The 27,158-nt window shown below is 39.1% G+C and overlaps 1 protein-coding gene across 1 annotated transcript in view; it reads left to right on the top strand.

The window, feature by feature from the left end:
- The window catches only part of NFATC3 (nuclear factor of activated T cells 3), a 46,173-nt gene that overhangs the window by 4,713 nt on the left and 14,302 nt on the right, over positions 1–27,158 (top strand). Inside the window, exons 2-5 of the mRNA XM_053399533.1 lie at positions 6,542–7,664; positions 13,944–14,106; positions 24,104–24,303; positions 26,021–26,193. Coding sequence (XP_053255508.1) covers positions 6,542–7,664; positions 13,944–14,106; positions 24,104–24,303; positions 26,021–26,193 — 1,659 coding nt within the window. The remainder of the gene's footprint in view (positions 1–6,541; positions 7,665–13,943; positions 14,107–24,103; positions 24,304–26,020; positions 26,194–27,158) is intronic.

The raw sequence follows: 27,158 nt of genomic DNA, 5'->3' as shown, positions 1-27,158 counted from the left end.
ATAGTTTATTTTAACAATGGTTTAATGTGATGTACAAACCAGGCCAGCCTATTGAATGAACCTCAGCTTTCATGTCATGCTTTCCTCTTCTCTTAGATTATTTAAGAGGAGAAGAAATGGGGCAGATGATGTTGATGTGGATATCACATTGGTTGTAGGAGTTAAAAGTAACATGCCTTTTCAAGTCCATGTTGTAATATTTTATCAAAGTATATTGCTTCTTTTAAATAAACTTTCCCAATTTACTTGAAAGTAACATGGATTTTCTTGAGAGAAGAGTTGACTGAGTTGCACTTTTGATAACCCTTTAAACACACACACGAACATATTTGTACATGTTTTGAAAATGACAATAACTTATTGCCTTCTGTTACTCTTTTTTAAAAACATGGTTGTGACTGCATATTTAAAACATTTATATCCTGCCTTTTGGCCTCATAAGCTATATGGTGAAGTATAGAGGATGTAATTCTGAGAACAAAATAAATATCATAGCTGTTAACTTATGCACAAATTAGAAACAGCAGCATCATTGACAATAGGCATATATTTTTCTAAAAAAATTCTGGAAGCAGGTGAGGAGGAGCTGGTGGTAGAATTTAGCATGATGAAGTTTCCTAAGTGAGCAAAAGAATCTTTTCTCCTAGTTAATTAGGAGGGAAAGCTTCTTTCATGTGTAACTAAAAAAACTGTGGAGATAATGGCCATAAAAATGTTTTATTTAGTGCCATTTATGTACCTGTCAGTTTACAGAGTAATGTAAGCCAAAGGACAGCTCCTTGTCTGTAAGAGCTCACAAGTTAAAAAGGGAGAGGAAGATCAAGAAAGAGTAATAGGATGATTGTGCAGCAATACAGTTATATATACTTAATTTTTGTGTGGAATGAGAGGTTTCACAGAAGAGTTGGTTGGGAGGGATTTAAAGGATGGATTCATGCAGTGTATGTATCCCGGGAGGTAGCACCAGCAGGAGGGAAGGCCTGCATGGGAGAATGATATTATTTTAAGTGATCAGTAGGTCTTTAGGTTGAGGTTTTGCTTCAAGGTAGTAATTGGGAGATATGATAATCATGGGCAGTGATATCTTGGAATATGAAGCTTTTGGAGAGCTTTAAAATTAAGGACAAGAAGTTTGTGCTGGTTGTTGAAGAGGACAAGATGCCAGTGAAGCAAGCTAAAACATTGCAAGGTCTAAGTAAGGTGAATGATTTGGCTGCCTTATTCTGGTTACAGGTGGCTGAGTTATAGTAAAAAGTTAGAAAATATGGTTGCAGTAATCCAGGTGGCCAGAATGTTCTGGATTGGTCTTGCCAAAAAACAAAGGTTTTGACATGTTATAATAGGTACATTCCAGAGGAAACGTGGTATTTGAGTCTTATCTGAGAGACATGTGGCTGTATTTTGCTACCCTAAACAAGCTTGAGATGGTCATCATGACACTACCAAACTTCATGGTGGGGAAAACTGAGTGTTTCTTGAATGAATGAGTAAATAAAATAAAATCCTACTTGAAGTGGTTTTCTGGAGAAAACCAGTGGAACGTGATTGAGAGAGACTGTAAGACTAAAATGTTGAGCAGGTGCCCAAGAGCTTGGTGTATTTAGAATTCTAACTGTTTTCTTGCACAACTTGCCTGTTTTGTATCACTTTATAAAATACTTAGTAATTTAACCAGCTTTTAGTTCTTTTTGTTTATAAATCTGCAGCAGTGAGTGTTATCATAAATGGAGAACAAAACACAGCCCTGAAGATGTTGGGCATTTGGTTAGCTCATCATAATTTATGTAACATATGGACTTATTTATCTCTTAATTTTTAGTGTTCCTTATTTTGTCTATAACGAATACAGTAAGCTTTCATGTCTTGCCTCAGATCATTGCAGAATAAAAGTTATGTTTATATGAGATAAGGATTGTTTGTGTTTAAAAAACTGTTTGAAAATGAAACTGACAGATACAGTTGAGGCAATTATAATTAAGTGAAGTTATGAGCCAGTTAATAGAATGGTTGAATTTTGGAACTGGTTATTGGGATTCAAATCCCAGTTCAGCCTTGAATCTTGGAACAAGTTATTTCTTCCAAGCTTTGATTTTTCTATAAGATTGGAATTGTAGTGACTGACTTCCTAGTTGTGTGGGGTGCACACTAAAGTTGGTATAGACACAAGTACCGTATTGAATGCATTGGTCTGGTTTGTACATCACACTAAACCAGGCATGGCCAAACTTGGCCCTTCAGCTGTTTTAGGACTACAACTCCAATCATCCCTAGCTAACAGGACCAGTGGTTGGGATGATGGGAACTGTAGTTCAAAAACAGCTGGAGGGCCAAGTTTGGACATGCCTGCACTAAGCCAAAGGTAAACCATAGAGAGGTGATATGCATAACTTGTAAGCCAAACTATGACTTAGCAAGGTCATGTGATCCACTTTGTTCCTTCCAAATTCTTTTTACTGTTGCACTGTACTGAAATAAACTAAGGTTTGGCTTGACATCTTGGCATGTTGTCCGAAAAAGGGCTTGTGGCTAAGCGTTCACCTCATTCAGTGCTATTTTTCTGGAAAAAGAGGTACCGGAACTCATCATGAATGGCTCTCTTGCTCTCTTTAATGGCAATGGCACCCACCTGAGAGGTGCCAGAACTGAATTCCAGTGAGTTCCGGCTGAAAAAAAGCCCTGATCTCACTAATCATGATCTGTTTGTAGGGGAACTTAAGAGAAATTTGTTGAGAGAGTTGTTGGCATACCCTAGGGGTGGGTATCTTAGCTGAGGTGTTTTTCTTGCTTTTAAAACATGTTGACAAGCACTGTATTCATTTGTGTAGTAGTGACTTGCAATATGTGGAGGCATGACTTGCCAAATGCTAGTAAAAGGCACCTTTTAAACAATAAAAAATTGGGTAATGTAGTGAAAGCCATACATAACGGAGAATAATCACTTGAACTTTCTGTTTAAATTTTCATGTATTTTCTGCACTATAGATGTACAGTGAATGTGTTTTTTTGGGGGGGACTTCAGAGAGGTTCAGTTTGTTAGTTGAGGACAGAACAGAAGTTGCTTTAAGGTTTCATCACCATGTGTCACAGCTGTAAAGCAAAGGCTGTAGGTTGAGGAATTGGGCAGGGAAAGGATCCTGTTACTAGACAGACTTAGCAGCAATGTCATATTTTCTGGCACAGACAGTGAGAGCAGTTTCATTTTTCATCTGCTCTTGGCTATCATCTCTGTAGCTTGGAGGGTAAATTGGGCAGGACAAGCAAACCACACATATAACATGTCCAGGTTCATACATAATGCTAAACAACAATTAAGGTTATTAAGCCAAGAGCATCCCATGGATTCTTATTTTCCAACAGACCATAGTTAATAAACCATAGTCAAGATGCTGGGTTGGGTTTTCATTTAACACCAAACCATGGTTTAACATTGTGTGTGAATCAGGCCAATGTGTAGGTGGTTTCTTTGGACTCAGTATTCTCAGAAAATACTATTATGGAAGGAGAAGCATATCTCACATGGAACACATCCAACTAAGGGAGATGCTGATGTTCTTTAATAGTTGTCAGCGTTTGTTGCTCCTCCAAGGTATCTTCTAAGGTTATAGTATATCTTACATTATAAAAACAGTTACTTGATCATGCAGTTCAATGTGAGTTTGTCATGTCTGGGCTCAAATGTGTGGAGGAGAGGACAGTTTGATTTTATATGGCAGTTTAATTACTGTGTTAGCTTCTGTGATAATGCCTAAACATTAGGCTTCTGGATTCTTGTCTAGAGACTGTATAGTAATATTGGCATTGTCTAAATTTATTTGATAATGTTTTCCCATTCCATTCACCCTCATTAGTACAAGAATCTAGAAAATGATGGGAGTTATAGTTTAGCAGTATCTGGAGGGCTGAAGGTTCCCCACACCTGGTTTATATGAAGTCTGCATTAACTTTTGTGCTCAGTGATTCAGTTACATATATGCACAATACAGGCAGCGAGCGATTTAGGTGTGTCCAATATGTGCTTGACTTCACACAATGCGCAGCACACTGAACTTGGAGATGACCTGAAAACCTCTCAAAAACATCACAGAAGGGATAGAACTGGTGAGGGCAGGGATGGGACAGGGCAGCCTTACGCAGGCCCCACCAACATAGGTGCTTCCAGAATGTAACCCCCATGTGAATTGGTTGCCTGTATTACATATTGTCTAGGTCAGGCTTTGTTGCTTTAATAGCAGTCTGTGCTGTGAAGTTGCATTAGCCTAACTTTACATGCTGGTGTGCCATCACCAACAAAAGGTCATTTGGCATGTGTATATACAAACAATGGAAAGCTCAACTTGGCACTTCTCTGACACTGGATTAGTGCAGAGATTATTGTCCTAAAAGGCTATGTCCCTTAGTTGTGCAATTCCTATATGGACAGCACCTCTTTGTAGACCAGAGTTGGAGAAGCTTTAGGCCTCAAGATATGGTTGGACTCGAACTCCCATAATTGCTACAATTGATCATGGTGGCTGGTGTTGATGGGTGTTGGGAGTCCCACAACATACAGGAAGCCACAGGTTCCTCGTCCCTGGTGTGGGCCATAGTATGTGAGTGGCAATTTTACATGTGTGTGTGTTCCAACATGTGTATACACAGTGGGGAAGGCAGGAGGATTCTGACCAAGTATATCTGACAGAAGTACCCCACATATAAGGGCATTTCCCCATGGTCTCTGTTCAAAGTTTCATATTCATTCTCATACAGAATAGCACTCTGTTTTAAGAATTCTGCATTGTATTAAGTGGCCTTAAATATACTGTGGATTTGCTGCTGCTGTGTAGATTATGTTCTCTAATGAGAAAACATCAGTTTGTTTAAAAATGCATGAGGTTTGGTGCTCATTTTGTTGTAGCCACATTTTAAACATGCATTTGTTGGCCTTTGTGCTGGAAAGGGTAGCTGTACAAACCAGCTAGACCTTTTTTTGGTCAGGATATACTAGAAGGAGGAATATTTCAAATCTTGGTCTCAAAGAAAGCTATAGGCACATTTAGCATTTACACTGTACAAGTGAGAAATGTGTCAAACAATGTTGAATGAGCAGTTATATTGTTTGTTTAGCAGCAGCAATGACATTCTGCTGGTATTGTAATTCATGAAATCAACACTATCGTTTGAATCTTTTGTTCACAAATGTCTGTTTCACTGAACTGTAAAGTTATAGGCTCTGTTTCAAAGTGATGCAAAAGCATATTTTAGTAGTACAAGGCCTTCTTCAACAATGGATTCCTATATTCCTGCTGTTTCTGGTTGGGGCTGCAAGGAAGGGATTGAAAGCATCACTTTCCTAGTTTAAACTAATGCTGGTAGTAATTAATGAATCAAATTATGACTAGACTTCAACAAAAAATATGAAGATAATATTCCCAGCTGATGATATACCGTATTTCTTGCTGTATTTTTCGCTCCGTAAGACACACCTAGTTTTTAGAGGGGGATTGCAAGAAAAAAAATATTCTTTAAAGGGAGCGCTGAGCAGAGCCTGTATGCATCCCAGGCTCTGCTCAGCATTCCCTTTCACGAGCCGTGTGGAGTGTGTGTGCAGCGCTTGTTTCCCCGAGGAGGGAAAAGCCCCCACGAGCCGCACACACGCTCCGCGTGGCTCGTGAAAGGGAGCGCGGCTCTTGCTGGCTTTTGCGGGAGGTAGGGGAAGGGACAGAGGGATGGCCTCTGTCACTTCCCCCACCTCCCGCCAAAGCCAGCAAGAGCCGCGCTCCCTTTAAAGAGCGTGGAGAGCGTGCTTTTCCCGCCTGCCTCCCGCCTGCATTTGCTCCATAAGATGCACACAACATTTCCCCTTATTTTTTAGGAGGGAAAAAGTGTGTCTTATGAAGCGAAAAATATGGCACTTCTAAGCAAAGCTGCTTTTTTTTTTAAGATGCTGCCCAGCTTTAGTATGACCTTCAATAATTGAAGTATTTCTGTTGCCATTTGTGTGATCTGCACTATGTGCTGAGATCCTTTAGAAGTAAAATGTGAAGTACAGTTAGGCTGCTAGGTTTTTTTAACCATTCTTTGAAAGAACACACACAGAAAATGAATGTGCATGAATCTGGTACATGTGGTTTGGAAAGGATAGGCTTCTTGTTTTTTGTTTTTAAATAGTGAGTATTGTCTGCCTTCAAGGCTAGGGCAGCTTGTCTAAATAAAATAAGCATACTGAAGGAAGAAGCTCTTTTTCTGTAGAATTCAAATTTTACAGGAAGCTAACAAACTTGGTACTGATCTGATGTTACCTTTTTATTAATGAATCAAACTTTTTTTAAAAAAAAAATTGAATGAATTTTTGTAATGATTTGGTTATATTAGATTAATTTTATCTCCTGTGCCTTTCTTTTATATTGCTCTCTTAGTATTTTGAAATGTTAACTGTTTTGGACACTTTGTTGAAGAAGGGTAATGGAATTGCTAGAAATGTCAGCATAATGAAAAATTCCTAAAACAAAGTATTTAAGTAGTTTACCAAGTTACAATAACTGCACTTCAATGTCTCTTTCAGATCTTGAACCTGATGACTGTGCTTCTGTGTGCATCTTCAGTGTAGATCATTCATCATCTGTAAATCATCCTATTTGTATCCCTTGTCATGGATTTCAGTCACATCATTCTCCTTTGTCTTCGCCTACTAGACTGCAGGGTCATAAAAGCTATGAAGGAATGTGTGAAGTACCACAATCCAAGTACAGTGCACTAGGTGGTCCTAAGACATTTGAGTGTCCTAGCATTCAAATTACATCTATTTCTCCTAACTGTCATCAAGGAATAGAAGCCAGTGAAAATGAATTGCACACAAATGGCCCTCAAAATGAATATATGGAAAGGCCTTCAAGGGACCATTTGTATCTTCCTCTTGAGCCATCTTACAGGGATTCGTCCCTTAGCCCAAGTCCTGCCAGCAGCATTTCCTCCCGAAGCTGGTTCTCGGATGCCTCCTCTTGTGAGTCGATTTCTCATATTTATGATGATGTGGATTCAGAACTGAATGAAGCTGCTGCTCGATTTACCCTTGGATCACCTTTGGCATCTCCTGGAGGTTCTCCAAGGGGCTGTCCAGTGGATGAACCCTGGCAACAATCTTATGGATTTGGGCATGCCTTGTCACCTAGACAATCTCCTTGTCATTCTCCTAGGACTAGTATCACAGATGAAAATTGGCTTAGCCCTAGGCCAACCTCAAGACCATCATCGCGACCTACATCACCGTGTGGGAAACGGCGACATTCTAGTGCTGAGATCTGTTATGTTGGTTCACTTTCTCCTCACCATTCTCCAACTCCCTCTCCAGGACATTCTCCTAGGGGAAGTATAACTGAAGACACATGGCTAAATTCTTCTCTTCATGGTCTGACTCCTGGCCTTTCACCTTTTCAGTGTTGTGCAGAGACTGACATCCCTCTTAAAACACGAAAGACCTCTGAGGATCAAACTGCCATTATATCAGGAAAAATAGAGCTTTGTTCTGAAGAACAGGGTAGTTTATCACCATCACTTGAAACAGCAATAGATGATAGCTCTGGAGCCCAGCATATGTTAAAAAAAGACTTGTCTGGTGACCAATTTCTTTCTGTTCCTTCACACTTCACCTGGAACAAACCAAAGCCTGGCCATACTCCTATCTTTCGGTAAGTAATTGTGGGAAATGGACTACTTGTGCTGTTGTCTTTATATGTACATATGACTAGAAGTTGATACACTGTAATACAAGATAGTAAGTCTCTTTAGGCAGTTGTATTCCTAAGGTATTTTGTTGTAAACAAATCACCTAGTGCATTAAACATTATATTGCCTCACAAATTACAACTAAATAACTTGTAAATCATTGAATATGTGTAGAGATAATTTGGCCTCGACACAGGCCTCATTCAAGCATAGTGCTAAACTATTTAAAGTTTCACTTCCAGTTTTAACTCTTCAAACATGGATAAACTGTGGTCAATCTTAACTATGGTTTAGGGAAACAAATCAAGCCATGGTTAATTTATTTCCCATGGCTTATTTCCCCAGGCTATGGTGAAAATTAGTTAAGATAAATCAGTTTTGGATTTGGATATAACAATAAATTGCAAACACTTAAAAATGAAAGTCAAAGTTGCTGATCTCTTTGTAGCCTTGCCAGAGAATTGGAGACTAATGAAGAGGGCAGGAAGAGACACAAGCCCATAGTTTAGTGTTGTAAAAAAGGTAAAAAGGTAAAGGACCCCTGGACAGTTAAGTCCAGTCAAAGTTGACTATGTGGTTGCGGCACTCATCTCACTTTCAGGCTGAGGAAGCCGGCGTTTGCCCACAGACAGCTTTCTGGGTCATGTGGCTAGCATGACTAAACCGCTTCTGGTGCAACAGAACACTGTGTATCCAAAGCAAACCACAGTGACCCAGTTCACATGACATGGTGAGCCAAACTATGGCTTAGCATGACTATGCAAACATGGACTTCCAGAGAGGAGCTTGCAAATTGACTGCTGGTTGGAGCTGATGGTTGTTGGAGTCCAACAGTATCTGGAGGACCACAGGTTGCCCAATCCTGCTCTGTACCCTTCCAAGCTGTAAACAAGAAAGTACATATGCTGCTGTTATGGTACTATACTCTGTTCTTTGCTAGATGTTCTACAGATGTAGTGTAGAAACAGATAGGAATTTCGCCTCTTATCTCTCCCCCTCCCCCTTTTCTCCACCAGAATGTAGCATTTTCAGAATCTTACGATCAAAGTAGGGCACATCCACACCATACATTTAAAGCACATTTAACACATATTTCAAGCACATGGCTTTCCCCCAATAACCCCAGGAACTGTAGCTTATTAAGGGTGTTGGGAATTGTTGTCATGTGAGGGGTAAACTATAGTTTCCTCAGGATTCTTTTTTTGGGGAAGCCCCCCCCCCAATAGTTAACACAGCACCCTTTAGGTCTTTCCGATATTCAGCTGGGAAGCTACATGAATATATCCAATTAGGGACTTGAAATGACAAGCCCCCTTGTTGTTTTGAACAGTGTTTAGCAGTTCCAGAGATTTCAGTATTTGCTGTCCAGACATTTTAGTAATTCAGCAAAGTCCAAAACTGCAACACTTTTTCATAAGTCCAGCATGTATGCTGGAATGACCCTGGTTCCCAGTATCCTCTCCATCATATTATTGAATTAGATATCTTCATTTGAAACAGTCTCCTACGCATCATATACCATTTTTGCACAATTTTTAATGTTTGCTCCCTCCTACAACTGTAGATGATATGGATTTAAATGGGAATGTTAGTCACATAGAATTCCAGCAACTGCCTTCAATCAAAATATTATTCTCTCTTACTCTCACATCCATTACAGGCCCTCTGCAGTGCCCATATCAATGTTTAAAAGTAGTCATTTGCATTACCACATTTTTCCTTGGTTGGTTGCTTTTTTCAGATAATTTCATCTGGTCCATTGAAATTGATGGACAAGGCTAACTTGGGTACATTAATTTCAGTCGGTTTATTCCAAGTAGAATTTAGTTGGATACAGCCCGGAGAGTTTATGTTGGGTATGTTGAGCCCACTCTTCTCCTTTAGATCTCCCTGATAGAAAAATGAGAGTGCTTTAAATAATTCCTACCCATTTCCCTTCTTTTATCAGTGCAATGGAAAAAATTGGGTATTATCACTTAACATTTGTTTACTAGCCAGATGTCTGAAATCAGAAGGCTTTTTTAGATTTACTCTGATTTTGAATTAGCAATTCAACAATACTTTAATCCTTTTAGGGTTATCAGTCATGGGTTATCAGCCATAGCTATTGGTGACTGCCTAAACAGAAACAAAGCATATCTTAACTATGTATTGCTCAGTAACATTAGAAACTAAGCTGTATAAACAAAGCCTTCAAATATATTTGTTGACCTGGGAATAAGTGTCCCCATAAATTCAGCAGGTACCTTTGAAGTTATTAGGTGTTAGAAGAATAAGCAGTTTAATGTTTACACACCATCTAATGGATCTTTAAAAATGCAGTTATGTTTAGGAAGTTAACACAGGTGCGTGTGTTTGCCCTGTGGTCTTCCGATTTTCAGTCTTTTAGCAGTGGCAAACATTCTGACACCAGTTTAAATAAACTTTGGTGCCATGAAGCATTGGCGTTGGATCCTGAAACCACAATTGCTTTGCATTTTCCTAGAAACTGGAGCCAGAAAGACAAACTTACTGGCTGTTGGAGCATCCAAACTTCCCTAAATAAAGCTCCATATTCAGTTACCAATGTAATAGTGGAAGATAACCTACACATACAGTGGTACCTCGGGTTAAGAACTTAATTCGTTCTGGAGGTCCGTTCTTAACCTGAAACGGTTCTTAACCTGAGGTACTACTTTAGCTAATGGGGCCTCCTGCTGCCGCCGCACCGCTGCTGTGCGATTTCTGTTCTCATCCTGAAGCAAAGTTCTTAACCTGAGGTACTATTTCTGGGTTAGTGGAGTCTGTAACCTGAAGCATCTGTAACCTGAAGTGTCTGTAACCCGAGGTACCACTGTACTTGATTCTTCAAAATTGTGTAGTGCAAGGTCAGAGGCAAAAGAGAGAGAAAAAAACCTTGAAATGAACAGTGTAGGCTAAGGCAACATTTGCTATATAAAGGTAAAGGATCCCTGACAGTTAAGTCCAGTTGCGGACAACTCTGGGGTTGCGGCGCTCATCTTGCTTTACTGGCTGAGGGAGCCGACGTTTGTCCGCAGACAGTTTTTCTGGTTATGTGGCCAGCATGACTAAGCTGCTTCTGGCGAAACCAGAGCAGCGCATGGAAACGCCGTTTACCTTCCCACCGGAGTGGTACCTATTTATCTACTTGCACTTTGACGTGCTTTTGAACTGCTAGGTTGGCAGAAGTTGGGACCGAGCAATCCCGTCACAGGGATTCAAACTGCCGATCTTCCGATCGGCAAGCCCTAGGCTCAGTGGTTTAGACCAGTGTTCCCCAACCTTGGGCCTCCAGCTGTTTTTGGACTACAATTCCCATCATCCCTCGCTAGCAAGACCAGTGGTCAAGGATGATGGGAATTGTAGTCCAAAAGCAGCAAGGTTGGGGAACACTGGTTTAGACCACAGTGCCACCACACACCCCAACATTTGCTATACTTTGTGTAAATAGGTTTGGGGCAATTGATGCTATTTGCCTAAGAGCAGCAAGTATCCTGACATGCAGTTTGACAAAAGAACTTAGGTTTAACAATATTGCCCCTTGGAACAGGAAGCCTGTTTCTCAAGGTTAGAGCTGTAAAATAGAAAGAGTTTTGTGGCTGATCACTCTGCTCTTTGCCCACTTGCATGTTAAAGCAGTACACGCTTTCTGCATTAGCTTTGCAATGCTTCTCTTGCTTGGTATTCCTTAGCCAGTTCTGCCATAGATGCTGGGCACTGGTAACTGCTGTGCTATCAGACAAACAAATATTTAAGTAATAACCATAAAGAATTCAATTAAGACTGTCATAGTCAAGTTGAACTACAGTGTATGTCATTAGTGTTTTAAGTAGGCAAATGAGATTCTATGTTCAGATGCTGGATTTACTAAGTGATTTCCATTTTTTATATGTTATACTTGGACTAGTTTTAGTTGCAAATAATTTTTCTGTCCTCCTGTGAAATTGGATAGGTGTCTTGGACCAGTCAGCTGGGTAACTTTGAGGTGGTAGTGTATATTTGTTTTGTTTTTCATAAATGAGATCAATTTAGTGTAGCATTCTTAATAGTACATTGACCACTCACTGAAGGCTTCTCTTGATGGTGGGATATGAGAAATACTAATAAGCAAAAAAGGTTTTTGGGTAATGTTCTCCCTAATGAACATTTTAAAAATCTGCATCTTTTCTCTGATAGTTTGTTTACTCAAAAATACATTGCTAGCAGATACACTTTTTACCTTGGTCCCCTCTACTTATTTAAAGTTTAGCTCTTATTTTGAGTAATGCTGACATTTCTTCTGGTATTTTTGTAGGAATTCTCAGCGTTTCATTCTCTTTCCTCTAATGTTAGAGGAGAAAATAATGATGAATAAAGTGTATGCATTTAATTATAATACAGCTGCTATTATTGTCTGCTATTGACGGAGCAGTTGCCAACAAGTGGTGATCATTCTAATAAGAACTCTCATGATTTCTATCAATTTTGATAATACTATATTTGTATTATTTATTCATATATGCGCTTGCAGCTTGGGTGAACAAATTCACCTAAGTTTACAAGAAATGCATGCTTTCCTCCTTGGTTTTTCATCTTCTGAAACATGGGAAAAGGTGGATGGTAAGATGACTTAGCTCATTAAGGGTTCTGCTTTTAACCTAGAAAAGGCTGCATGGATTTCATTAAGTTAGGAGGACAGCACTTAATTATGGAAGGTGATCTTAAGTAATCCAGACATCTATCAAATAAATCTGTCTATTGGGAAAGAGGCAGTCATGGCCATATTCAGTAGGCTAGGGTTTGCAGGTGTCTGCTTATGCTCCATAGGAAAGCTTAGGCAATCACTGTATTACAAGCAGCAGTCTTTCCATGACTTCAGAAATGTGAGTTTTACAGCCTGGCTAATGAATATTTTGGAATAATGCAAAAGTTTACTGTGGGGAGTGAGGCTCAAACACCATAGTTATTGGCTTTGTAGTATTATACTTCATTGAAGAGTGAATTTCAGATTAAGATTAATAAGAATTATGGTTCTGAATGCAGGTTTAACTGCTCATGATGGTCACATTGTATTTAAAACAGTTTAAAGTACATAACTTTTAAAATTTGATCCTGCTATGTTTGTTTGACCCTGCTTAGACTTCTGTTTTGTTTTGTTAGCCAATCTTTTATTTATAATGCTACAATAAAGATAAGTAAGAATCCCTCTATGGCTGCTAATAACATTTTAAAATTGTTTAAACATCTTGAAAGACCAGTAACAATAGAAAGCCCACATATGCATTCCTTAGACTGAATGATCAGGGGTTTTTTAAATAGAACTTTTAATGTATTTAAATAAGAACCTAAACTTCAATAACGCATAAGAACAAAAAAGGAAAAAAGGAAAAAACAAAACTGAGTGAAAACGAAAATTAAACTTGTACACAAATAGTACAAACTTGGGTTGCTTCATTCACATTCCCTGGAAAAACCTATTATTGGTGTTGGGGTAGTAGCATTTTTAAAAATACTTGTTTTATTTTTAAATATCAGGATATTTTCTTTGAATGATCACATAGTTGGGCTCAAACTGTTCCACTCTTCTGATCAGCTCAAGAAGTGAAATCTGTCCCAAGTAGGCCTCTCTCATAATTCTTAGTGGGTGAAGTGGTTAATATGAGAGGAAGTGCTGGCTATGATATGCTGGACTATAATATATATTTTGGATGGGATGGTTGTTTTCTTTTACCAAGCACACAGCTTTGGGCTCACCATACGTGGAATGGTGAGGGAGGAAGGGGACACCTACCTAGCCAGCCAGATCAACTGAATTAACCCTGGTAATCAGTGCAGTGAAAGATGTCACAGCCAGATGGCTCTCACATCTGACCAAAGGATACAGGGCTTCTGTTAAGGGTTGGTTTTTTGAGTTAAATTTTGCAGAGGGGATTGGGTGAGGACTTCTGCATGCAGTGAAGGTTTATGAAAATGCAACAAATGCCATTTTTGCACATGGTAGTCTCTCCTCATTCATACTATGTCCTTTTCATGGTGGCAATTGCCTTATAACTGACCACATTACCCTTGTCCAATGGTGGACAAGGTCCACCATTGCATGAAATATTTTACTGTATTCAATAGATTTTTATTCTGTTTGATTTTTGTATGCTCGCTTTTATTACTGTATTTGTAGTGCTTGCTGCCCTTGGCGCTGTTTAGGAGTTGAAAGTGCAGGGTATAAATGTATTAAATAATGAAATCTGTTCACTTCTTGTTTTTAGCACATCTTCGTTGCCTCCCCTAGACTGGCCTTTGCCTACTCAATATGGACAGTGTGAATTGAAAATAGAAGTGCAACCAAAAACTCATCATAGAGCACATTATGAAACAGAAGGCAGTAGAGGAGCAGTAAAAGCATCAACTGGTGGCCATCCTGTAGTGAAGGTAAAAGATGCTAATATAATGTTTTATCCGTGAACTACTGTTAACTTTGAATGTTAATGAAGATTGTAATAGAGGCGTGTGTTGAATGATAAATTTTGAAGCATTTTTATCTTGCTCTCCAACCTAAAAAGAGTCACATGGCAGCTTGTAAAAATCAGTTCCTGCTCTCAGCCTTGCAATCTAAAGGCATGGCACTGGTGGAATGGCTGGTTTCAGGTGACAATTGATGGAGGGAGGAGTCTGATGAAGGTGGCTTCTCTGCAGAGCTGATTGGGACACTATTTCTCTTTTATCCCTCTGAGGTAGCCCAATGAAATTATCCACGTACAGCCGGACTTGAGAACCTTTGCCCCTCCATATATTGTTGGACTCCATCAGCCCTAGCCAAGATGATCAAGAATGCCAAGAGTTGTAGTTCAGTAAGCCTGGAGGGCTTCAGTCCCTCCATCTCAGAGCTACAAAAATAAGGCCGACAGTCCTTTGTACAAGTATTGGAAAAGCTTCAAATTTTGTTCATCCCTGATTATCTGTGGCAAGTGACTGTTACTTTCAAGGGATGAGGTGCATTTTCTCTGTTCTGGTAATAGCTTCTGTGCCAATAATGGAGAGAAGTGTGTTGAAGAGCAACATTACTGAGGTTTCATGTATAGTTCTCATATTCAGGGGTTGTTGTTGGGGTTTATTGCCTTAAAGATCCTGTCTCAAGATAGAAAAGAAAACCAGATTGCCAAGAAATTAGTTTTCAGAAAATTACAAGTTATGTTTGATAATAAGTGAAACCATACATTATGTTTATGCTCTGTTAGTTGGGACTTTAGCTTGCTTACTTTGTGGATTGTGTTTTTAGTCTAGAAATGCACACAGTTAGAAAAAGCTAGTTTTAATAGATGTGATAATAGTTGTTTGTCCTAAAGAATGAGATGGAAAATGTAGTAGAGGGTGGTACTTTTTGTTAGAAACTGTCTGTAGGGCAGGTGCATGCAGGATATCAAGTTCCACAGAATATGCCATTGAGGAGAGTGCTGTTCCACTTAGTTCCTTCTTGTGGGCTTCCCATGGGCATCTGGTTGACCGCTGAGAACAGAATGGTGGATAGGTGAGTCTTTGGCCTGATCCAGCAGAATTCCTATTGAAACTAATTAGGCATCCTGTCCTATGAGCAGTTTCCTAGCAATAGGATCCACACTCCGGTCCAGAAAGCAAGCGTGACTTGACTGTGTTCGGGAATTTTGGTAGGAGCAATGAATAACACCTGCTCAACATGTCCTTTTTATATACCGTACAGATTACTTGCAATTTACACACATTCAACTTTTCAACATTCAACTTTATGTGTTTAGCATGAATGAATGAGGCATAAAGGGAGTGGGTGTCTGGGGAAAATAACTTTGGCAATCCTACCTGCCATTGTACCCATTGTGTTTTGATTATATGCAATTTTGGCTTTATGTGCTACATAACTCCAGCGTAAGCTGAGAGTTGTCTGTATAATACAAGTGGGCTTTGAGATAAACGTAATACCATCTATATGAAGAAGCACTGGGATTTTTTAAATTATCAATTCAGGTTGGGAGATGGGAAGGAAGAAATTTCCTAAATTGTATAATTTATGTAACAATTAAATGAGTGGAGCCCAAATAGAAGCTTGTTTTATTTCCCTGGATAGAAATATTGAAAATGAAACAGAACCCACAGATCAAGTTCAAATTTTAACAGTATTAGAATGCAGCTCTTACTTTTTTAAAAAGCAGCTGTTTATCCAAGTAAAACTACTTCTTTTTAATCAAGAGGGCAAACACTCCCCAGGTGAAGAGTCTAGTTGTATTATATATTATTCTTCTTCCTCTGCTTGTTTCAAATATCTCTTCTTTTTTAGATTTGCCATATGTATGTAAGACTTTAGCACTAATTAGTAGGTATTGAACTGCTTTGAAAGTAAGTTAGGATGTATGCAGCATTTCACCCCCATTTGTGTTATTCATGAAGTTTATATACATATATGTGCTCATGCACATAGATTCGGTAACTGATACTGAAATGTATGTGATCTATAGGAGCTAATGTAAAGGGATGGCAGCTCCCCATGCAGGAGATACACTACTATTCCTTATCACAACTAAAACTCAGTTGCTGATCTGTACAGTCGTTGTTCAGTCTCATCTTGTGAAGAGGGAAGAAGTTGAGTGGTCTTCAGTCTGTACAGTTTTAGTTAACTTGACTGTCGTTCTTTCTTGCTCACCAGTTGGTGCTGGGCACACCAGTCCTTCCATTCTCCCCTTGCCTTTGTGTGAACTTAAGTTATCCAGAGAACTTTTATAACTGGACAGCCTATAGATATAGTTACCTTAAAGTAAATAAAAATGCTGCTGTTCTAAGAGATTTACCCATAGCACTATTCTACTGTTTGTCCACTTTCAAGTGTGCATTAATGTGTCCAATTTGAGTGATCATCTCTTCTATTTCAGTAGTGCAGTTGACTTTCTGAGTTGCTTCTACAGTTTTTTATTGAGAGAGATGCAGTCTTCAAAAAACAGCCTCTGTAAACAAAGTCTTGAAGCAGCTTGCCAAAAGTGTAGTTTATGTGGAGCTGGGATTATTGAACTAACTTTGGATAAGCTGATAGTTTACAAGGATTTTTCTTGTTTTATAATGGTTATTAGAACCAGTTAAGTGTTGCAATGTGAGATTGCTAGAAACCTAAGCACCATGCATAGCCTTTTATAGAATAACATCTTAGCAGTAAGTATTAAAATTGGTTGTTTACAACTTTTATTTTGAAATAAGTTGGCTTGTGTGAAAGGAACATTACTAGGACCACTTCTATAATTAAGCAAAATAAAGTGTGCTGAGCTTGGAGTTCATATGAGAGCCTTTCCACAAAGCTTACATTATTTGATAGGGGCAGTATTGGGGTATGAATTATAAGGTATTGGAAAGTAATAAGAAATACCAGTCAGGATTCTCACTGGGTGGCCTTGGACAAGTTCCTGTTTCAGCTATTAAAGCTCATGGACTGGTGGTGAGGATAAATGAAGATAACCTAGAGTTTCTTGGAAGATTGGTGGGATACAAATGCATTGAAAATGAGATGAAATTTAGTTTAGCCTTGAATTGAATTTAGAACATTTCTGACCATAATTGCTAAAGGAACTTTCTCCACTCATTCATCACAACTTGACTGTCATGTTAGTGTGTTGTGCCTCTGTTTCTGGTGGCTGTTCTTTCTTGTATTTTCTTTTTTAAATAGAGGTCTCCAAGGGCTCCATCATTTATTATCAGTTTTTAGGTCCAAACTAGTTATAAAAGTGAGAGATCTGTGAACATATCGGTTGCATTTCAAAATCCTCTATTTCACTCTATTACTACTGCATTGGTAGTAGGTTTGAATCAGGGTTGTGCAGTGGAGAAAGGGAAGATTAACCCTAACCATGTGTCATCTTTCCATTTTTAAATCCCCTACCAGTTGCTGCTTGCCCCATGAAGAGAACATTAAAATGTCTTGCAGTTCCTCCATTAAGCACAAACTGATCTTGTGCCACTCTGTTTTATTTTCCCTCTGTGCATGCAGTTGGGATTTTCCTGAAGCTGGTACAACTATATGTGTTTAGAAGTTAGCACTTAATTATGAAATCTCTGGCCTTCTAGCTGGAGAGTTTGCAAGAGAATTGATAAGGTGATGTTGATGAAAATGTTGTTTAACGTTGGAGCATAATGTTTAATATTAGCTTGCCTTTTCCAGCCCTTCCATTGTATGTTCTCAAGATTCTTACCCCCAGCACCTTTGAGGCTGTTCTGTATGTTGGCGGTTAAATACAGAATAAACTGCCAATCTGCTAAAGGAGGTGGGGAGTCAAAACTAGAAGATACAAAAAACGAACTTTGACTAAAATGACTTTAAAGTTTGCCTGTTCAGTTTTCTTTGCTATATGCATGCTCATTTTATATTTTTGAAATTTTTTACAAGTACCTAGAATCATAGAATCATAGAGTTGGAAGAGACCACAAGGGCCATCGAGTCCAACCCCCTGCCAAGCAGGAAACCTGTTCTGCACCAGTTCTGTGCTTGTAGCCCCCCAATCTGGATTGTGTGGGTTATTTTCTGCAAGGACCTATATAAGATGGTAACTTCAGATCTGGAAATTTAAAGGTCTAACCAAAATAATTCTAATGCTGTTTAATATGGTAACATTATTTCATTCCAAAATGTCAGTTACTAATTCAAACAATATGGTCAAAAGCTTAACCTTGTTTTTAAATTTTATTTTTATTGCTTTTCTTAAGTTTAAACAACAATGCATGCACACATATCACAACATACACAACAGAAACAAAGTTTAACTTTGTAATAAAAATCTGCATGCATCTTTGGTTGAAAGCATTGTGTTCTAGATATTTTCAAATATTAAAAATGCATACATACTGATTTTCATAAATTCATCTCGCTTTACATAAAAGCAGAGTTATCCACCTGTAACACACTAGTACAATTAGTTTTTTCAGGGGCAAACTATTGTAGCTTATCCTTTGGTGACCTTCTCTCTTCAGCCTTTCAGCTTTAGTTTAACTTAGCATCCACTGACCTTTGCTATGGAAACGATACAGAAACACACAAACAACTTGGCAGAGTTTCCTCCATAAAGCAATGGGTTGTGTGTTACAGTATACAGTTACTAGCCGAGGGTTTTTAGAGGTCAGTAGTGACAGTGTGCTGTAACTTTTCCATTATTTACAACATTCTGTTTGATCCCTTGGGTGAAGAGTATATGATTATGTTTACAAAATGAAAGTGTATGATTGTGTTGCACATGAGTGTGTTTAGATTTAACTGGAGCAGATGCTGGTAGTAAATATAAATTTATTTTAAATATACTGTGCTCCCTTTTGTAATATTACACTTCTAGCTCATCTCCTCTCCCTTCAACCACCAGTTTAATTTACTGTCTTTGTGTAAAGGACATATGGTTGCATATTCAACAGGCTGGCATTGGTGTCAGTAATCTAATTAAACTTAATATTTATGGGATGATTTATCACTGCCTAACTTGTATGAGGATTTTGGATTTTACAGAAGGACAACAATGCAGCTGTCATTCCAAGTAGACATACACATTTTCTTTCTGGAAGACTTGTAAAGGGCGAAATCATGCAAAACTCTTCTGCATGGGTGGATTCGTAGTTAAGGAAGACGGCATTGAACAGAACTATTGTGGGGACATAGGTTGCTGCCTTACACCAGACCAGTTTATTTGTCTGTCCTAGGGCTGTCTACTCTGACTGGCAATGGCTCTTTAGGGTCTCAGGAAAAGGTCTTGTTCTTTACTTGTTACCTGGTTCTTTTAACTGGAAATAACTGGGACCTTCTCTGTATAAAGTATGTGCGCTACCACTGAATTATGGTCAAATGTCTCTCAGAAACCTTAATGCCAGGAAAAAGAATCTTGAGACAATATTGATGATAGTTATTCTGGTTTTTTAACTCCTCAGCTTCCTCTCCAAGGAGATGTACAATAAAATAGTCTCTACACAATACTGTAAAGCACAATACAGTTGGAACATCCACTCTGGCACAACCTATTTTATTTATTTATTTATTTATTTGTTTGTTTGTTTATTTAATATATCTATATTTGTACTGGGTGATACCTGGTTTTCAACATCATGATATATCACCAGCTAAATATGATAACTCTATATATCACAGTGCATATCTGTGGTGGTGGAGGGCCTTGCTGGGCCTCCCCATGGCGGCAGAGGGTCCTGCCATACCTCGCTGCAGTGGCAGAGGGTGTGTCGTGTTTCCGCACAGCAGCAGAGGGCCTTGACGAGGCTCCCTGCGGTGGTGGAGGGCCTTAAAATTTAAGAAAGTAGTAGATTTAATAAAAATATTAAATAAACTTCCATATAATATATTTAATATATTTTCAACCAACTTAAGAATTGTTTAAGTGATTTGCTAGCCAAGTTGCATCTGCTTCCCCACTCAGAGGTCTAAGTGGAATCTCTGCATGCCTAAGCCCCACTGAGTTCAACTAAACTAACTTCTACCTTCCTGGGAGCAAGCCTCATTGAATTCAGTAGGGCTTGCTTGTGAGTAGACACAAATTTGCTTGCACTGCTTACTGAAAAACACCCTCCCCATCATTCTCACATAGTACCCAACCTCCCATTTCAGCATAAGGCAGCCAGCTAAATCTCCCCTCCACTCGCCCCCCCCCACAGAAGAGCCCCCCCCCCCCAAAGCCCTCATCTCACCAAGCTTTTCCTTTATATCCAAGGGAGGGAGGGCAAGCAAGCAAAATATAGTCTCCTTTAAATAAAAAAACCCTTCCTTTTTGACATGGAGGAAAGTTATTTAGGGGGAACCAACAACGTAAACACCACCAGAAAATTTAAAAACACGCTTCCTTCTCTTTTATCACTGGTGGGGTTGTGAGAGAAGAAAGAAGTGCTTTCCAGTTCTTTGTTTAGTTCTTTGTTTGCTGCTGCATCTTGACTGTCTAGCTGGGGGGGGGGCGGGTTCCTCCTGGATTGTTAGCAGGTTCTACATAACTAGCTGAGTTCTAAGTGGAAAGACATGGGTGGCGCTGTGGGTTAAACCACAGAGCCTAGGGCTTGCCGATCAGAAGGTCGGCGGTTTGAATCCCTGTGACGGGGTGAGCTCCTGTTGCTCGGTCCCTGCTCCTGCCAACCTAGCATTTTGAAAGCATGTCAAAGTGCAAGTAGATAAATAGGTACTGCTCCGGTGGGAAGGTAAACGGTGTTTCCGTGCGCTGCTCTGGTTTTGCCAGAAGCGGCTTAGTCATGCTGGCCACATGACCCGGAAGCTGTCTGCAGACAACCGCCGGCTCCCTTGGCCAGTAAAGCAAGATGAGCGCCGCAACCCCAGAGTTTTCTGCGACTGGACCTAATGGTTAGGGATCCCTTTACCCTTTAAGTGGAAAGATACTGGTGAAGCTGAAAGTGTTTGCTGGTTTGTGTGAGGGCTTTTCTTATCGGTTAGGAGGGAGAGAGCAAACAAAGCTGGATATACCATTCCAGCAAATAATCTGCAAAGTAAAGTATCGTTCAGCTGAGCTACCCCCTGGGAAGCTGTTAGTGTCCACCTTTTGTTCACCGGTATATTGCCTTGGTGAAACACTTAGCACAATGTTATTTCAATACTAGTATTCAATGATACGGCGATTTATCACACATCCCTAATCTATATATCTGTATTTTGGGGGTTTTCAGAGCTAGCCCTGCAGATGGCAACAACTGTGTAAACAAAATAGATTTTTAGTATTCTCTTGAAATAAAACTTTTTTCAAGCAAAATATTGAAAGTGTACATGGAAAGTGTTACGTTGCCATATTGTGAATGTGGGCATAAGTATTCTTCACAAGAAAGACCCTAAGCAAAGAACAGGCAGGAATCTGGTACTTTACTTTTAGTTTTGCCTAAAAAAAGGTAGAATCTCAGTTCAGACAACATATTCCTGAAAGAGCATGTGTTCAAGTGAAAGCAGTCTTGGACTTAAATGGTGGAGTAGTTTTCCTTTCATTTGCTGAGGTAGTGCTCATTAAGTACAGTAGTCAATGCTCTTTCTGTGAAGTTCCTGAAGTTCACTAGAAATATTTTGGGCATCTGTTGTGCATCAACACAACCTGGAATTCAGTAAGTTCAAAGTGTCTGTGGGAGAGAATATTATTCAAGTGTTCAAAGATACACAGTAGTGTATAGCTGCTTATTTTGGCTGTTTTGAAACACTAATATGGAAGCAAACACTGCAGGATACAAAAGTAGTATATAAGGCAGAAACATTACAAGACCAAAACGGAATTTGTAGTCCTGTGTTCTTCCTGGAGGTGCTTCTTTTTACCATCTTTATTTTGCTTCAGCACCATCATGTCAAGAGCTCATCTCCACCCAGATGGTTTATGGTAACCTTACTAGCTTACCCTCTGGCCTTCAGGTACAAGTGCTAAATTCCAGGTTAGTCAATTAAAAATTTTTCCTCATCCATTTGTGATTAATTGTGGATGAGGAGGCTGACTTGGTGTGCAGTACTGAGACTTGGTGAGCTGGGAGGAGTTAGTCTATCTGGGCTGTTCCTTTTTGGGTACTCAGTGCAAGCATAAGTATAGGCTTGTGAGATCTCTATAGGAATTCCGTAAGTCATCCTGTTCAGTCATGTGCCAGGCTTGTACTGGGGTCTAGGGATTGATTAGGGATTCTGCTGGTGTATCAGCCACCCTGCTTCCCATTGGTTTCCCTGCCTGAGCTGATGTAGATGGTCCCTAAGTTGATGTTGAGGAAGATTGATCTGGGAAAATTTGCCGAGACCATTCTATCCAGCTTGATTGGCACGCATGTGAAAGCCTTGGCCAGTCTGTGGTTATGCAGATGACACAATGCTGCATATTATTATTGTTTCAATTGTTTCTGTGTTTCTTGCTGGTTTTAACTTGGTTTTTTTGGCTGGGCTTATTGCCTTGTTGTAGTGTTTTTATTCTGAATTGTGTTTACACAAACCACCCAGGGAACCTGGTTGGAAGTACAATATATAAATGTATTCAATAAATACAAGGCAACATTATTGCAGGGCAACATTTGCATGGGGAGAATTGGTGGACAGTTTAGGTTCTTAACCACTGTGGTCTAATTGACCCCAGTGCCATGATTAGAAAAACACTTCTCTTTTTTAAGCATAGGATGATCAAGGCATGTAGAACCATTCTTATTTTGTTGTTCCAGAACAAGTCTATAACTTCTTCCAGCCAGTGTAAATGTTTAAAAATAAAATATTGGAGAATAGTTATACTGAGTTTCCCAAGCACATTGCATTATGTGGCAGTTAATTTAAGATTAGTACAGTTGATACAGCACATTGCTGCTTCCTTAAAATATCCTAGTTTACAACATCGTGTCCCCAACAGCTGTTGGAGTTTGTAGAAAACCCGGCAGTAGTATGGCCATGCTGGTTCATAAATGTCAAAATGCTGTATTTACCTTATTGGGGCCAATTAACATGGGCAACTTTCCTGCCAAGTAGTATCTCTCTCTGCCTGTCCCGCCCATCACTTTGGTGTAGAATCTAGGTGAAATTTAAGCTGGTGAAGAGCACCCCCTCTTGTTTAACCCTCATTTGGCACCTGGATATAGCTTTCTGAATGCTTAATAGGTGAGCCAGACTAGCAGCCTTGTCAGGTGATGTCTCATCTCTTATTCCTGGGATACAGTGATTATGTTCCCCACAACACAATGGGGAGTTATTGTAGGGAGTGATTGTGAATTTTGATTGTATTTGATACATTTCTTGATGAGCCAGGAAGTCAAGTCACTAGTTGGGTTTAAGTAAGCTGCTGTCATTTCTGTTCAGCAGTAAAGTGATATTTAAAGTACTGTAATTCCTTCACTGAGGTCCAGCTCTGAGGGCCTTCTGGTGGTCCCCTCACTGTGAGAAGTGAGGTTACATGGAACCAGGCAGAGGGCCTTTAAGGTAGCGGCGCCCACTCTGTGGAACGCCCTCCTATCAGATGTCAAGGAAATAAAAAAGTATCTGACTTTTAGAAGACATCTGAAGGCAGCCCTGTTTAGGGATGTTTTTAATGTTTGATGTTTTATTGTATTTTTAATTTTCTGTTGAGAGCTGCCCAGGGTAGCTGGGAAAACCCAGCCAGATGGGTGGGGTATACATAATAAATTATTATTATTATTATTATTCATGAGTTACAAAGATTGCAATGAATGTATGGGAACTATTTTAAGTGGTGGTAGTAGAATTCATATTTAAAGTTTTTTAAGTAGGTACAGCTACAAAAATGTATACCTTGAGACAAATTCGAAACCAGTGGACTCCATAATCTTGCCTTTTAAATTATTTGGACTCATGTAAGTAAATGTATTTATGTATGACTTACAGTCCTAATGCATTAATGTCTGTTTTTTAGTATTTGGGCAAAGCCAATTTCTTTTACAAAACCGGGATTCAGAAGTTATCTTTTTTCTTTTTTATTAGCTCCTGGGTTATAGTGAAAAGCCAGTAAACCTACAGATGTTCATTGGGACAGCGGATGATCGTTATCTGCGGCCACATGCCTTCTACCAAGTGCATAGAATCACGGGTAAAACAGTTGCTACTGCTAGTCAAGAGATAATTATTGCAAGCACAAAGGTCTTGGAAATTCCACTTCTTCCTGAAAACAATATGTCAGCCAGGTACGTCAAAAGATACGTTCAAGCAGATCAACATATTGCATTCCAGGTTTCCCAGCCATATTTAGGGAGGTGATGTTACAAACTTCTTAGGAAATGTGTGCTATCTTCTAATGATGGCTTCTCAACAGTCGCTTCATTTTAAAGAAAGTATTCTCCAGATTGATACAAGATTTATTATGGATGCGTTTTCCTAACCTGTAAATGACACACTGAAATGTTTTCTGCTATATAGTGTTTCTCTTAAATGAAAGATTACCAGTTTCTTGCAGTAGTTTAAAGTTGTTGTGGCTGCTACTGTATTTTACATGAAATGAATGAGAAATCTTTTTTACAGTAACGTGAAGCAGGATTTTTTGGGTGTAGCTGTCCCTACGACAGGTGTCTTCAAGTTACATTTTGGATTGTTTTTTAAACTATATCTGGATTTTTATGGGTGTAAATCATCTTGACACATGTAGAAGGTGGATCATAAATACATTGGCTAGATAATAACCGATTCACTTACTTTTTTGTATTTGCATATTAGAATTTTTAAGTAATTTTTATTAGCCTGTAAGCATATTCAGGATAGCTGTTTGTTCTCTTTTTCACTCCCCATGCCTCTACAATTTCTGTATGATTCATATTGATTCCAGAAATTATTTTTTTTAAAAACATATACACAGCTCAATTGTAAAAAACCTCAGAGCGATTTACAAAAATTGAAAGTTTTTTTCAAACAAAACAAATGTTTCTAGTCCATGTAATAGCAAAATACTAAGATCTGACCAAATAGGAATGTTAAAATAGATTGGCTCAGATGTAATGTTTTGATCTCCAAACCCATGTTTTGGCAGGTTAGGCATGTGCATTCCCTCCCCTCATACACTCAGATTTCCTCCTTCCCTTCCTCCTTTGCACAAGTCATAGTTTGGGTGCAACAGTAGACTATGGTTTGCTCAAACTAGGAAGAGAGTATGTGGGATAAAGAAGGAGTCCATGAGCCTTCACCATGTGGTTTGGAGGGATAGGAATGTTGTATTCGAACTGACTTGGTGAATTTGAGCTTAATCTAACCCTCAAGATTTATTAGTTCAGATGGAAGAAATGTGATACATGAAGGTAACAGTTGCTGAATGAGGCTTGTAACAAGTGCACCCTAGCCACCAGCTGTAGTCTGGCATGTGCAATTTTCATGAGCATTACTCATGAGAATTTCATTGGCATATGTTAACTATAGGAATAGTCACCCGAGGTTCTTCCAACTCCTACATTTTCAGAGTGGACCTTAGTGTTGGATAGTTTGTCTACTTCTACCATATACCTGTGGTGTAATACTTTGCCTGTTTAGTGTTTTGCAAATTTAAAAAAGTATCCAGTTTCTTCCACATTTTATTATATGCATAGTTTGCCATTTCAAAATGATCATTTCATGGAAAAATAAGAGATTGTTTTGTTTCTTTGTGTGGCACAGCTGCGGTTGCTTCTAAGGGTGACTCCTGCAGTTTAAATAGCATTCTTTGTTTTTGCATTTGTTAATGGTACTGGGGTAGAGTATTGAGACTGTATTCCAACATAAGCTAGTAAAGAACAATGTGCATGGATGTTGGTTTCATGTCTGACAAGCATTCAAACAGCAAGAAGGAAAATATGAGTAACTATAAAATATCCATACTTGAATTATATAAAAAGAAACACCTGACATGTACATTTTCATTCAACTCTCTGTCTCCCATAGTATTGACTGTGCAGGTATTTTGAAACTCCGCAATTCTGACATAGAACTTCGTAAAGGGGAGACAGATATTGGAAGGAAGAATACAAGAGTGCGGCTTGTGTTTCGAGTTCACATCCCACAGCCTAATGGAAAAGTCTTGTCCCTTCAAGCTGCTTCAATACCTGTTGAATGCTGTAAGTTTTCTCTTCTTTGTGTTGTGTTCCTCATTGAGTACACTTAATAAAATAAAAACTGATTTCATGTTGGATTCATCCCCTTTTGATGCTAATTTGTACTCATTTTTAAGTTATTATTTTGTTGTGTTGAGTTTTTGCCTTTGTTGGATTAATTGGCTAGATCAGGCTTCCTCAACCTCGGCCCTCCAGATGTTTTTGGCCTATAACTCCCATGTTCCCTAGCTAGCTGGACCAGTGGTCAGGGATGCTGGGAATTGTCGTCTCAAAACATCTGGAGGGCCGAGGTTGAGGAAGCCTGGGCTAGATCCATATTGATAGTTATAGAAATACATAATATTAGAATTCTGAATTTAGCATGGCAATATATATTATTGCCTTATTATTAGCTGTGTGGGGCTTCTAGCTGGAAGGAAATACTGGTATAAAATTAGATGCAATTTACATGCATAACATTACCTGAATGGATAAAGACTGCCAAATTACTGTCAAATAGATCCAGGGTTTTGGTTTTGTGTTGGGCTCCTTTAAAAGTTAATATTGGTAGGAGAACTAAATGGGATTTGCAGTTTTGTGGGAAACAATTTTATTATAAAAATGGCATGCATCAAATACTCTAGGAAAGCAAACTGCACAATTTCAGAAGTTTGGGTGTAGGGGCTAGGGAGTTATGATAAATGAGTGTAGCGGGAGATGGGGAAACTTCAGGTTTGTGTTCTGCTGTATTGGCACCAAAAATCAGAAAGCTGATTAACAGGAGTGGATTGTGAGATGGTACAGAGACAGAGGGATTCAAATGTCTAGCATTTCCAAGGAAACACCCCTAACAGAACTAGGAAAGACTACATAATAGACAAGAACAAGGTGATATGTTACTTTAACATCCATTCCCAAAAGTTGATTTGAGAGCCCTGGTAATATCCCTCTGATTGGAAGCTAAAGAGCTGCTCTTCTCCCTTAAATGG

The sequence above is a fragment of the Podarcis raffonei genome, chromosome 8, assembly GCF_027172205.1.
Source record: "Podarcis raffonei isolate rPodRaf1 chromosome 8, rPodRaf1.pri, whole genome shotgun sequence".
NCBI classification, from domain to species: domain Eukaryota; kingdom Metazoa; phylum Chordata; class Lepidosauria; order Squamata; family Lacertidae; genus Podarcis; species Podarcis raffonei.
Note: the sequence above shows the minus strand (reverse complement) of the source record. Positions and strands in the feature narration are given on the sequence as shown.